This window comes from Empidonax traillii, unplaced genomic scaffold (assembly GCF_003031625.1).
Source record: "Empidonax traillii isolate 1590-97213 ecotype Southwest subspecies unplaced genomic scaffold, ASM303162v1 scaffold2056:size76380, whole genome shotgun sequence".
In the NCBI taxonomy this organism is placed as follows: domain Eukaryota; kingdom Metazoa; phylum Chordata; class Aves; order Passeriformes; family Tyrannidae; genus Empidonax; species Empidonax traillii.
In genome coordinates, this window is record NW_020957249.1 from 58128 (window position 1) to 72475 (window position 14348).

The window sequence follows — 14348 nt, forward strand, 5'->3', positions numbered from 1 at the left end:
ATCTCCCTTTTTTTTTGTTTTCCCATCACCTGCTTCCCAAGGAAGAGGAACTGGGGCCGAATCCCGAGTTTTTCCCATTGGAAAGCAGACGGTTTTTGCTGGAGAATTAGGACTTCCAGCAGATTTTTTTTCCTCCCCACCTTCCCTGATGGAAATCAACATTTATTCTGCCTGAGCCTAAGCAGGTGTCAGGCAGACGGAGGGGACTTGCCAGTCTTCTCCTGGAGAAAGGAGGGAGAAGGGAGGGAATGTGATGGGGATGTATCATCCGGCGTCACGGGTGGAAGGGGGGAGGCTGTAAATCACCCTTCAGGTGGCCCCATTAGATTCTGCACTAAAACCTGCTTTTTGGAGGCTCCAGCTGCATCCCACAGGGAAAGGGGAAAACCAAGAGGGATTTGAAGGGATTTCAAGGCAGGGAAAGGGGAAAACCAAGAGGGATTTGAAGGGATGTCGAGGCAGGGAATCTCCTGTGGGGTGAAGGGAACAAGGGGGTGGGTCCATGTTGGGCCCCAAATCTTCTCCCTGAGGGCTTCTTAAAAAGGTGAGTTTCTCCCTGGGGGTGGGAAAGTGAGAAGCAGCTGGAAAGACCCCAAATCGTGGGTGGAAGATGCCCAAGCCCCAAAGGAATGGGACACAGATTTCCCGGCTCCACCATCCCATTACAAAAAGCTCTGGAATTCTGGTTGGTTTCCCTTCCTGATGGGATGTTTGGTCTCCACTGCTGTCCCAGTGTCACCCAGGGTTTTCCACCCTCTCCTGCATCTTCCTCCAGGAAGAGGCTTCACCTAGGGATGCATCCCAGATTTCCCAGCTTTAAGGCCAAGAGGAGAAATTCCCCAGAAACACACGGAGACAACCTGCTGCTGCTCCACCCGGATCCTTCTGCCCCCCAAGGGAGTTGGGACACCCTTTCCCACGTCTTTTCTCCTTAATTCCTTCTTTTAGGAGGGGAAAAAGCAGCCAGACAACCAGCCATGAGCTGCAGTGGTGGGATTGGGGATGGGATCCAGGTTGGGATCATGGACTGACATCTTTTCCCGGTGGGCTGAAGATTATCCTGGAGAAGATGGAATTTTACCACCTTGGAGGGCTCTTCCATCTCCAGCTTTTAGGTCATCAAATAACTCAGGAGAAAGGAGGAGAAAAGCCCCACTTCCAAAGTGATTCCTCCAGAAGCCAAACCCGTAAGGAGTTGGACTTGGATGAACCTCGTGTGTCCCAAACTCAGGATATTCCTGATTCCAGGAGCAGGAGATGGTTGAACCAAGACCCACCACAAATGGGAGGATCAGGTTCCAAAGTGATTCCTCCAGAAGCCAAAGCCATGAGGAACTGGACTTGGAGGATCCTTGTGCATCCCTAACTCAGGATATTCCATGACTCCAGAAGCCAAGGATGGTGGGACCAAGATCCACCACAAATGTTGGGGGGGGGAATCAGGAGAAAGGAGAAGCAAATCCGCATTTCCAAAGTGATTTCTCCAGAAGCCAAACCCGTAAGGAGTTGGACTTGGATAAACCTTGTGTGTCCCAAACTCAGGATATTCCTGATTCCAGGAGACAGGGATGGTTGGATCATGACCCACCACAAACAGTGGAGTCAGGAAAAAGGAAGAGCAAATGCCCACTTCCAAAGTGATTCTTCCAGAAGCCAAAGCCGTGACAAGGTGGACTTGGATGATCCTTGTGCATCCCTAACCAGGATATTCCCAACTCCAGGAGTCGGGGATGGTGGGACCACAACCCACCACCACCGTATCCCCCTCACAGACATCTGGACAAACAGAGTTAAAAAAAAAAAAACACTTCCCAAAGCGCTTTTTTCCCCCCTCCTGGAAGCCAAAACCCGCAAACAACCCCTCACCTCTCCGAATTCCCGGGGAATTCTCCCGCTCGGCGGAGCCGTTAAAAAAAAAAGACTTGGAGCAGCATCTTCCATCAACGCCCCGGCCGTGAATTACGACCCTAAAACCGCGGCCCGTATGGCGGCAAATTTGCACCCGCCGAGCTGAGGGGGGGGAGAAGCTGTAAAATGTTTACAGAAAGGGTCGTTTGGAGGCCGTAAAATCCCCTTTTCTCTCCTAAACAAGGCTGAGCAGAGCCATTTACGCCGCCCGGAATGTTCATCGGGGGAGATGGGGGGAAACATCTGCTCTCGCCAGGAGTTGGCGGGCGATGTTCTCGAACAAATTAACTAAAATGGGGAAGGGGGGGGAGGGGGGGGAGGGCTTCCTAATTAAATTAGCGCTGGGTTGGAATGGGCTGGCGTCGGATTGAGGGGCCGGCGCAGGCGATTTAACTGGCGGGTGAAATATGGAAAAGGTAAAAAATCCTGGGAACGGCTGCGGGAGGGGAAGGGGAGAGAGTCCTCCCCACCCTCCCTCCTGTTCTCCCGGTTGGATGACACGAGGTGGAAGGATGGGATGCTTCCCAGTGTTTTGTTTTTTTTTGGGGGGGGGAGGATATGCTTGTAAAGCCCCCAAAGCCCTCAAATCATTTCGGCTGGAAAAGACCCCCCCTCGAGATCATCACGTCCAACCTCTGCCCGGTCGCCTTGTCCATCCCAAATTCCCAGGCTCCTCTCGTGGGGTTGGAGGCTGACAGCGGGTTCTGCTCCGTAGATTCCCATCCCCTTTCCCTGTATCCCAAGCCCAGACCCCCACTGAGACCGCCCCCGTCTCCCAAGCTGCTGCTGCTGCCCACGCTGGTCCTTAAAGGTCACTCCGAGCCCCCTCCCCGTCCCCGGCGTTTCATTTTCTTCCAGGATTAAAAGGGCACTTTCCTCGAATTCTGAAGGTTTAACCAGGGAATTCAGCTCATTCCATAACAACAACCTGGCCTCCTCCTTATTTACCATCCCAACAGTCCGTGTGTCAACCCCAGGCTTCACAAACCCAACGCCATCCCCCCTTCCCGAGGCGCAGATCCCCAAAATCCCGACGCCGCTCATGCAAGGACTCATCCTGACCATCACCACAGCTCCAGGCTCAGAATCCCGGAATCCTGGGATATTCTGAGTTGGAAGGGACCCACCAGGGTCACCGAGTCCAGGTGGAGTGGCCACCATGAAGCGTTCGGTCCTTCAGCAGCTCCAGTGGCCTCATCCCACCTCATTTTGGGATGATGCCTCGTTAGTGGATGGGATTCCTCTGCTCCCATTGGGTTTTGGGAGCCCCTGGATTCTCCTGTGCCCCAAAACCCTTTGGATGACTGTTGGGATGACACCCAAGTATGGGCAAACCCATGGGACAACATTCCCATGCCCAGCATTCCTTTGGCAGGGAAGTTGCTTCCTCATCAGATGGATTCGCAGCCATCTGTGATTCCTGCCCGGTTTTCCTTTCCCATGGATCCTCCAGCATCTGTTTTCCCGATGCCATGCGATGCCCTGGGCAAGGGAGCACGGAGGGAAGGCGTGGCCTGACCTCAGCTCCAGAGAGTTCCTCCCAGCATTCCCAAATAACCAGCTCCTCCTCCTCCTCCTCGCCACACCCAAAAAACCTGGAAATCATCCTTCCCTGCACGGACACGCTGGATAAAAAGGACACCCCTCCCTGCCAAGTTATTCCAGGCTGCCAAGGGTAATGCAGGGCCTTCCCTGGCCATTCCAAGTTTCAACAGCCATGAGTTAATCTTATCCATGGATTAATTGCTCTGAATTCATCACGGAGATAAAAACACTCCCACTCCGGGAACAATTCCCCGGCCGGGATCAAAAGGGAGTTGAACCAAGGCCAAGGAGAGGGAAGGAGGGGGGGTGGAAATCCCTGGAAAGGGAAGCCAAGAGCAGCTTTCCCAGCCGGAATTGTCCCTTGCCGTTCCCACCAGGCTGCAGCCCGCGGTGCGCTCCTGTGACTTCGGGAATATGTTGTTAATCCCGGGAATTCTCTTTCCGACAGCGTTAAGGCATCTCAGCCCTCTCCGGCTCGAAGTGATTGAAGATCCTTGGTGCCCACTCCAGCCTGGATTTTGGTGCTGGATTCATCCCTTCTCCCGGCGGGATCCCGCTCCGGGAAGCAGGGATTGAGGATGGGAAGGAATCCTGCTGAACCACATCCTGTGCCAGCTGAGCTGGGGCTGGGAATTCCATCATTCCTGCCACAAAATTACTGTGATTTGTGAGCCCGTTGTGTGCCAGTGCTCGGGAGATCCAGAAACAGCCCATAGTGCCATTCCCTATCGGATTTCCTAGTGGAAGAGCCGAATTAGGAACCGAGAAAAATGCTGGAGAAGCAGAAAAGCAGCAAAACTCCACCAGGAGCCGCTCTGGAGAGAAACAAAGACGTTTCTTCTCACGGCTCCAAGAGTTTTCCCACTTTTTCCCTTCCCCCACTTTCAAACTGAAACCTTTCCCTGAACTTTTCCCAAGATGAAAAGGCAGGTGTGAGAATTCCCAGGAAGTCCTGCTCATCCCAAAACCGCCTTTCCCAAAAATTTGTACCCATTTCCAAAGCAGATAAATCCCAGATTAAAGCAGCTCTTCCCTCAAACTCGCAGCCTGCCGACACCCCATCCCATTTCCCCACTGGGATGTTTTGATTTCCAAGCTATTTCCCACCAGGAAACAGGTGGGATGGATGCTCCAAAGGTCCTTCTGTTGATCCCACTGAAACACCTTCCAGCCAGGTACTGCTCTGCTTCCACCATTGGAATGAGATTGGATTCATCACCGGATAATTTATAGGAAAAGGAAGGAGCTGATGATAAAATATGGGATAAAATCCTCCCAATGTGGTTTCGGGAGCAAACACAAGGATTTGGACCCAGATGGGAGACCCGGTTTGGGCTCCCAGTGTGAACTGGCTTGGAGACTCCCAGGGAACATCAATCCCAAAAAAAATTCCCTGGAGAGCAGCAGGGAACAACCCTCCTTGCTCAGACAACCCGAGCAGCTCGGAGCGCACGGCAGGAAAAAGCTGAGGACGTGATTCCTACCTGGCTTCTCCTCTGGCTCATCCTCATCCTTCTCCACTTTGCAGCCCTGGAATCCGGGATACTCCGGGGATCGGAGGGAGATGAAGGACGGGAGCTTCTGCAGGCAGCTCGTCGCCTTGGTGTCCTCCTCCTTCCGCAAATTCCCCTCCTGCTCCGCGCCGGAAGGGCCGGGAATTTCCCCATCATCGTGGAGCTGAGCTGGATCCTTCCTGCAGGAGGCAGATGGGACAAATGTTATGGAAAAAATAAACCAATCCCATTTTTTGCAAGGCTGGGAATGGCACCACGTGCAGCGGAAGAGGCCCAGGGGCTCCCGGGGCTCCATCCCAGGCCGCTCCACATCCCTGGAGCCAACAGGGATTCAACCAGAGTTCCTCCCTCCCCAGCTGGACTCCCTGCCCTGCCCTTCCCTGCCAGTTTTCCAGCTCCTCAGATTCTCCCAGAGGCTCCTGTTTGGGAAGGGGAGCAGGGATGGCTGGGAGATGTCCCGCTGGGCTTGGCTCCTTCCCAACCCCACCTCTCCCCTCCAGGCAAACATGACACTCCAGCTCCGTTCCCATCTCCCACCTCGGTGCCAAAAAAGGGCAAAAAAAACACCCCCCCCCCCCCTCACCTCCTCTGGAGCAGCTTCCAAGCCGGGGTGTGCTCCCATCCCTGTGGGAAGACGCCAGGAGCCTCCCAGCCACCCAGCCCCGCGCTCATCCCTCCTTCCCTAAAAAGAGCAGGGAGCTATTTTACACCTCGTTCACACCGGGAACGTGAGCTGGGTGTCATTCCAAGGCTCTTCTGTCACCCGGGATAAGTTGGGAGAGAACCTGCTGAGCGCTCGTCCCCCCTCTGCTACCTTACAAGGCAGGGCCAGGCCCGGGAAGGAGCCTGGACCAGGCTGGCACAGCTCCCAGATCCCTGTGTTTCCATCCCACCTTCGCTCCCACCTCCCGCTGGGAAGAGGTCGAGCACCCGATTCCCAAGTTTTTCCCCCCCCCCTACTCGAGCAGGACTTTTAGACTCCGGCTTTTAAAGCCAAATCCCCTCTTGGGCTTTTCAACTGAATTCCGTTAGGATGCAGGAACTGTTTGAATTCCACGGGAATGTCCTGCAGGAAGGGCTCAGGGGTGAGGGAGAGGAAGGCGAGGATGTGCCAAACCCAAGGAAATCCATCTCCTGGTGAGGACGAGGATCGGCGTGTCCATCCTCTGCCTGGGGGTCCATCCCAGCACCCCAAAAACACCAGGAAGAGCTCAGAGAGCTTCCAAGGATCCAGCCCAGCATCCAACTGCTTTCCAAAGCCTCTGGCACCTCCACGCCCCACCCTGGCGGTGCATCCAGCCCCTCCACGCCATGCCAAGGGATCCCCACATGGATATAGGGAAGAGGGACGGTGGTTTCCTGTTTTCCCCGGAGCTACGGATAAGCTGGACCCACTTCCAGCAGCGGAACCTCCATCAGGACTCCTCCACCTCCCAGCAGGAAGGTCCACAAAAGCCTGGGAGACACCTGGAGGTGCCGGAGCCTTCGATGGCACATTTCCAAGGGTGAATCCTCTCTTCCCTCTCCATCACCTCCCTCAAACATGGGCACTGCCCAACCCAGCAGTGGCTCCATCAGGAGGCACCACGCACCTTCAAATAAACCAGGACACGAGACCCTGGAGGAGGAAATATCCCGGGAGCAGGGCGGGAAGGAAACCGTTTAATCCAGCAAAAAAAAAAAAAAAACGAGTTTGTCCCGCTTTTTTTCCTACCTCTCCGGTTTCTCCTTGGCCCATCTCCACTTGGCAGGGGGGTTGGGGTGGTCTCCATCGCCTGCCACCTCCTGAGGGTGACGCCTCTTGTGGGGGTGCAGGAGTTTGCAGCGGACACCTTTGGGACAGACGCCCTTCTTGGCAAAGTCGGGACAAACCAGCGTGTGCTTCTTCTTGCACTGCCAGGGAAGGAGAGAGCCGGGGTTGGAAAAAGCCGGAAAAGCCCCGTGGGAGCACGGGAAGGGCTCCTTCAGGTGCCACCGAAGCCTCGCTGAAGGGAGAGGAGGATATGTTGGTGATCCCTTCTCCCTGTCAAAACCCCGTTCCACGACAAAACACTCCTAAAAGATAACGATGCTCCAGGCTCACCCATGGCTTTCCAAGAGATTTCATGGATCCAAACCACCAAAGCCCTCCTGGTGGCAGTGATTCACCCCCAAAGTGGGGATGCTGAGAGGTCTCAAAGAGGTTTAATTGGGCTGGAGAAGCTGGTTTTGGAGAGGACACGAGTTGTCCCAGACATTCCTGGGAGTTGGGGAGGAGCAGGGAAGAGCAGGAACAAAGTCCTTTGGGGACTTATTTTGGGATCGCTGCCTGGCCCTGAGGAAGGGGGTTGATTGAAGGCTGGAGCTCAACCTGCTCTGGAAATGAGCTTGGTTGATGCTCTCCCATCCCAGGAAGCTTAGTGTGGCCATGGAATGGGGAGGGAAAAACGACGGCATCCAGGTGCTCATCCCTAAAAGTGCTTCTGGCGCTTCCAGACCCGCTGGTGGGAGGGAAGAGTCATCAGCGCTCCAGAGCTTCCCCACAAGGCTTCCTGCTGGAAAAGGGCACTTTTGGGCAGTGGGAAAGGCAGGGAAGAAGACACGGGCAGGGAAGAGGAGATGCCTTCAGGCGGGATTTCCCTCGGGGTGACCGGGAATGTCGGTGGGGGGGAAGGAGAAGGAACGACCTCTCTCTGATCTCCGACTATTCCCAACACCCATCACTCCAGAGAGCTCATCCCAGCGAATCCCAAGGGATGCCAAGGGTGGGAGCAGGTCCTGGAGCCCTGTTAGTCTCACTCCCAGCCAGGATGCTCCATCCCACCCAGCATGGCTTTTGCAGGAAGCACCGGATCGGGACATCCACGGTTGAGACTCAATCCCAACCAAGGATTCCCAATGCCAACATTCCCTCGGTGACCCTCCCCACAGGAAAAGCGTGGGGTTTTCCAACCACACGGGCCCTTCCAAACCTGGATGCCCACCCAGCAATTTTACTGGCTCCAATTTTGCCCAGATTTTGGAGAAAAACGGATGACTTGGTGGGAAAGGAAACACAGGGAGGGGTTTGGGATCATCCTCGCCCAGTTTAGGAAAACTGTGGGGGAGCTCCTGCCCTTTTCATGGCACGTGACTCCGGGGACACGGGAGCAGCTCCCCCGTGCTGACCTTTGGGATGAACGGGATCCCTGCTGAGCCCTGGGAGAGCTCTCCTGGGAAAGGCAGAAGGGTTTGGCAGCTCTGCCTGCCGGGGATCCGGCACCGGAGCGAGGAGCTCGCCTGCCGGAGGTTGGGACGGTGCTGAGCAGCGGGAGGGCTGGGATGCAGATGGACACATGGATATAGCGGCTCCATGGGGGTAGAGGGAGGGGGGATGGGGCTGCTTTTCCACTAAAAATTCATATACCCCCCCCCACCACCCATTCCTGTGACTTTCCAGCTCTGTCGGAAGCCAAGGGACAAGTTGAGAGTTGAGTTGTGGCTCTGCTGTTGCTTCAGAATCCTGTGTTTTGGAGAAATGTGGAATCGTGGAATGGACTGGGTGGGAAGGGACCTGAAGGATCACCCATTTCAACCCCCTGCCATGGACAGGGACACCTTCCCACTATCCCAGTTTGCTCCAACCTGGCCTGGGACACTCCCAGGGATCCAGGGGCAGCCACAGCTCCCTTGGGAATTCCAGCCCAGTCCCTCCCACCCTCCCAGCCAAGAACTCCTTCCCAATATCCCATCTAGCCCTCTGGCAGTGGAAAGGCATTCCCTATGTCCTGTCCCTCCATCCCTTGTCCCCAGTCCCTCTCCAGCTCTCCTGGAGCCCCTTTAGGTTCTGGAAGGGGCTCTCAGATCTCCCTGGATCCTTCCCTTCTCCAGGTGAACATTCCCAGCTCTCCCAGCCTGGCTCCAGAGGCTCCTGTCTCCATTTTCCTCATTTTCCCACCTCACCTGCAGACAGGGCACACCCTGGACCAAAGACAAACACTTGGAAAAGGCCGTGACAGGTCAGGAATTCAAACTAAAGGAATTTCTCCCAAAATATTAATGAGAAGAAAAGCAAATCTCTCCCCCTGAAAACTACCCTCAGAAAAAGGGAAACAAAATTAGGGAAGAGGAAAAATAAAGGCATAAGATTGAGGGGATGATCAACACCCTTGTGCCAGGTCCTGGTCCAACCATCCCAGTTCCTGGAATCACAGAATATCCTCAGCTGGAAAGGATCCCCCAAGGATCATCGACTCCAAATCCCGGCTCTGCACAGGACGACCCCACAAATCCCTCAGAAGTGAGATCTGCAGAGAGGTTTCCAGCCCGAAACGGGCTTGGAAAGGGAGAAGAGCAGGGAAAAAAAAAGGAGCCTTGGCCTCCCAAAACCCCATAGGGATGCTCCGCTGAGGGATAATGGGGTTTGGGGGGAAAGTCAAGAAATGGGGCCGTTTCTTTCCCCGAGGGACCGCCTTACAAATCCCTGTGGGATCGGGATGTGCCACCTCCCCGCTTGCTCCGACCTCTGGGTCAATCCCATGTTTTTTGGCTGCACGGCAAGAAGATGCTTCACAAAGAAAACAAACCGTGGGCGATTAATCCCGAGGCCGCGGCCCCGGCTCGGGTTTCCAAGCGGCTTTTCCAGGCCGTTCCCGGCCCTCCTTCCGGAACGCCCCGTCCCCATCCCGCCGTTTCAGGGCTGGCACGGCAAGGTTTGGGATTGGAAAAGCCCCTTCTGTTAATTTACAGCGGCCTCCCCGTGCTCCGGGTCCCGCATTCCCGAGCCAAAGCCGAAGGGAATTTTTGCTTCCCGCCGGGACGAGGCCGAGCCGGGGCTGTGGGGTTGGTGCTGGGGGTCATCTGATCCCTTCCACCACCTGTCAGGGTGGATAATTATACCACCCCCCACCCCACGCACACACACCACCCCCCCCCCGGGACCCCCGCCAGCCCACAGGTTTGGGCATAAAAAGGGGAGAGGGGGAAAAAATAAAAATTCCAAAGGGAAACCCATAGAACCCCAGGGGTGAAACCTCCCCCCACCTCCCGGCTCCGGGATGGAGGTGCCACTGATGATGATCTCGCTGTTGGGTTTCCCCCAGGGGTTGGGATGGTGCCCTGTTGGCAGTTCCCATGTCCAGGACTCCTTCCCTGCTTGCCAAGGAAGCTCCAGGTGCCGTTGGCCTTAAATGGTCCAGCGGGTCCTGACGCGCCCCGGAGAGCGGGATCGGGATGAGGGATGGGGTTGGCAGGGCCCAGCCTTCTTTAGCAGGGAGCTGGCAAAGGAGCAGGAGGAGGAGGAGGAGGCTTGGGAATGATGTCAATGAAGTTTTTCCATGGACAAGCCTGGCAAGAGGAGGAGGAGGAGGTGGAGGGAAAAGCCACGCCGGGTTTACTGGGCCAACCAGCAACCACCCACCGACCCAGCAGGGTGGGAAGGAGGGATCCCATCCAGCTCGGCATTCCCAAGCACTTTGCCCAGGGTGAACTTCCCAGGTGTCTCCAGGCTTATCCCACCCACCCCCCCACACACACTCCTTTCCCAGCAGAGGGACAAGAGTCGGGCTTTGATGGTCCCTGGGAGGTCCCTCCCAAACTGGAATATTCTGGGATTCCAGGAGGAGATGGCAAAGGGCTGGAGCATCTTCCCATCTCCTCCTCGGCCCTGTGTCCAAGTCCCTCCACCCACCCTGGCATACACAAATCTCACCAGCCAGACCTTTTGGGAGAAGGGGAGCACCAAAACCACGAGTGTTTCTCCCCAAAACTCAAACGCCTCAACTCCGGTTATTTCCTGTTTTCTAAAACCCCGCTCTTGAGCCCCCCATGGAGCTTCCCCGGAGCTTTTCCAGGTCCCCCCACGGTGGAGCAGCAGGATTAAGCACCTGGATGGCCTGTCAGGTTGTTTTAACGTCCCCCCTGAGCGGCTGTTGGAGGTGCCGGAGCGTTTTCCTGACGCCGCTCCCGAGTGACAGCCGGGAAATGGCTTTGCAATAATTGGGTGCAGATGGAAACGGCCTCGGGAAAGGTAAAAGAATCCCAGCTCCCACCCTGCCATTAAAACCTGGAGGGCAACACATCCCCAGCACCGTCCAGGCTGCGGAACAATCAGGGAGGAATTTAACCCGTGGCGATTATCCTTAGGGATTTGCTCCCCAAAAAAAAGGTTTCTGCCCTCCAAACAGAGTTTGGAAATGGCCTGATTGGTGATGGTCTCCTCCAAACCCTCTCTAGGATCTACCAAGAAGCCAGGAAGCTCCTCCCTGGGAATTTGTAGGGAATAAAACAGCATTTGAGCTGAAGTTCCTCCGGAGCTGGAGCGAGAATGGGATGGTGTTTGGAAAATCATTGGGAAAATCCTATTGATGAGGCAGAAAAGTAGCTGGGAGAGGGTTCCTGCCCATGGCAGGGGTTTGGAATGCCAGGGTCTTTAAGGTCCCCTGCAATCCAAGCCATTCCACGATTCTAAGGATCAATGGCACTGCTCAGAGGGGGCACCAAATCCCACCACGTCACTAACGAAGATATTAATTAGTCCTGGCCCCAGTAGGGGCCCATTTGTTACTGGTTCCCACTTGGACACCGAAACACTGGCTGTAGCTCTGTGGGTGTGGCCACCCAGGTGAATCCCCCGTGGAATTGAACCATTCCCTGACCTGCTTGGTTGAGGAATTCCATTTCCCTCAGGAAACAATCCCATCCATCCCATCCCATCCATCCCATCCCAGAGCTCCACATGGGGAAGCCACCGACGGTCCTGCCCCTCTCCCGAGCCCTGGGGAGCCACATCTGCAGTGCTGTGTCCTGCTCTGGGCTCCTCAGCACAGCAGGGACACGGAGCTCCTGGAGGACGGAGCTTTTCCCGGGAAGACGCCGAAGGGATGGAGCATCTCCAGGAGCAGGAGAGGCTGAGGGAGCTGGGGCTGTTCAGCCTCTGGAGGAGACGCTGCGAAGGGATCTCCCCAGAGTCTGGGAGGGGGCAGAGGATGGACCAGGCCCAGCAATGGGACAGGAGGAACGGGCAGGAACTGATTCCCAGCAAGTTCCACCTGGACATGAGGAAGAACTTGGCTGGGCAGTGACCCAGCCCTGAACAGGCTGCCCAGAGAGGGTGTGGAGTCTCCTCCCTGGGGATATTCCAGCCCCATCTGGACACTGCCCTGTGCCCTGGGATGGCCCTGCTGGGCCCTCCCAAGTCCTGGGGATCATCTGACAGTGGAGAACAGACGGGACCAAAGGGACATCCCAGACAGGAAGCAAAGGCAACATCTGCTACTTTTTTGGGTTCACCTCTGCAGAAGTTCAGGTTGAAATCAAGAACTTGCTGCCCCACCACGAAATTCCCACTTCATGCTGTGATTCAGCTGCTGCTTTACCCTCCCCAATCCCCCCCAAAAAACTTCCTAATTTTAATATTTTCTGACTCACCGCCTTCTACAAAGTGTAAGAGAGAGGAAATCCCCGGCCTGGGATTGATCTCAGCACAATTACCCACAAATTCCCGGGCTATTAAACCCTTCCAGGTCGTCCTGATAAGCCCCATCTTCGCCATAAAGATGTTGAAGGTGCCACAATTAAATTGGAGCCGCAATAAGAGCCCTCATTATGCCATTTACAACCCTCCAGGAAATAAGAAACTTAGTGGAAAGCCACCAGATTTCCACGGAGATATCCAGGCGGGACTGGCCGTGGAAGAATCCTGAGGGGTTTCAAACCTCCTCTGGAAAGCTACAAAGTGTTTCCAAGGGGAAGATCCCGTGGCCAGGATGGAGATTTATCCTTTCTTTTCAGCACCATCATGGGCAAGGACCCAGCATTCCCAAATCCACCCTGGACAAACCCCTCCACCACTTTAAAAGCAGCCCCATTGTCAATCCTACCCATATTTTATTTTATTTTATTTTATTTTAATTTTTTATTTTATTTTAATTTAATTATATTTTATTTTAATTTAATTATATTTTAATTTAATTTTATTTTAATTTTATTTTATTTTATAGTTATTTTTATTTTATGTCATTTTATTTTATTTTAAATAAAGATTTTTTTTTTTTGCCTTACTAATCAGTTTGGTGGCTGAGAATTTCCGCTGCATTTTATGGAGGGAGTTAAAAAAAAAAAAAACAAACACCACAAACCCCAATAAAGCTGCCAAAAAACATCTGTCAAGCTGAGCCAAAACAGAGGAGAAAGAAATCAAAGTTGCTTTTGTGGCTGATTTTCACGGGGCTGACTTGTTATCAAAGAGCCCTACGGAAGGCAGAGCCATTTTGGGAGAGACTCTGGAATTTGGGAATTGTTTAGGTTGGAAAAGCCCTCTTGGATGTCCCCAAGTGCCACTTCCAGGTGGTTGTTAAATCCTTCCAGGGATGGGGATCCCACCTCTCCCAAATCTCCTCAAAGCTCTCGAGGAAAAGCCAAGCTGGGATTCAACCTGGGAGCAAAACAGGAGGGGAAAAAAAGGCCCCGGGAAAACACCGAGATCTGAGGGGGCGAGAGAAGGAAAAAAAAATGTCATTTTAACCAGAAAGCAACAAAAAACACAACAGGAACGGAGCTGAGCTTCGCATTCCCGGGATGAAAGGTTAACAGGGACAAGGAGCTGCCGTTTTCCATCGCAAATCCATGGATAACGGAGAGAAAACCTCCCAAAAAAACCCCATTTTAATATCAGCTCTGGTGGCCCTTTTCCTAAAGAAAAGGGTTAAATTTCACAAAAATAAATTTACGATGGGGAAACTCCTCAACTTCCACCAGCAAAGGAGAAAAGAACCGACCGAAGGCACCAAAAAAAAAAACCTCCAGAGGAGAAGGAGGTTGAGGGGAAAAAAATAATAAATAAAAAAAAAATCCCCACATTTGCATTTTCTGCAGAAAACTCGAGCAGCTGCTGCCGGGAAGAGGCACCAGAATCCACCTGGGGGAGGGAAACGGCGCTTCCCATGGAAGTGCAGATTCCTTGGGAAGTGCGGGTTGCTCAGACCTGCCCTCGCCTCCCGCTATACATGGATAAGGAACAAAATCTCCGGGAAAAAGTCCCACCAAGAGAGGGATTTTGGGGTTTTCCCAGCCCGGGATTCCAGAGGGATGCTGCACGCCAAGATCCCCCCCTCTTATCCATGATTCATTCCGGATTTATTCCATTCTTTTCCATGGAAGCCTCGCTGTTTCATCTCACCCTGCTCTGGCGGGGGAACAACTTCCCCACAGGCTCCGAGGAAACTCAGAGAGAGGGATTTCCCGTGGCTTAAGGGACACGGAGAGGGGGGTTATTCAATTCCAAACAATTTTCCGGATGCAGCAGTTGGAGGGGAATGGCCTGGCTTGCTTGTCTTGGTGGAGAGATCCAGCACCAAGAGCTTGCCAAGTTCTGGTTCTCGGATATCCCAGTAAGAACTGGAATGGTTTGGGCGGGAAGGGAGA

At 54.1% G+C, this 14348-nt stretch overlaps 1 protein-coding gene across 1 annotated transcript in view; it reads right to left on the bottom strand.

The window, feature by feature from the left end:
- LOC114071491 (zinc finger CCCH domain-containing protein 3-like) overlaps positions 1-14348 on the bottom strand; it is a 21334-nt gene that overhangs the window by 3277 nt on the left and 3709 nt on the right. Inside the window, exons 2-3 of the mRNA XM_027909320.1 lie at positions 6682-6860; positions 4938-5146 (exon numbers count right to left, since the gene is read on the bottom strand). Coding sequence (XP_027765121.1) covers positions 4938-5146; positions 6682-6860 — 388 coding nt within the window. The remainder of the gene's footprint in view (positions 1-4937; positions 5147-6681; positions 6861-14348) is intronic.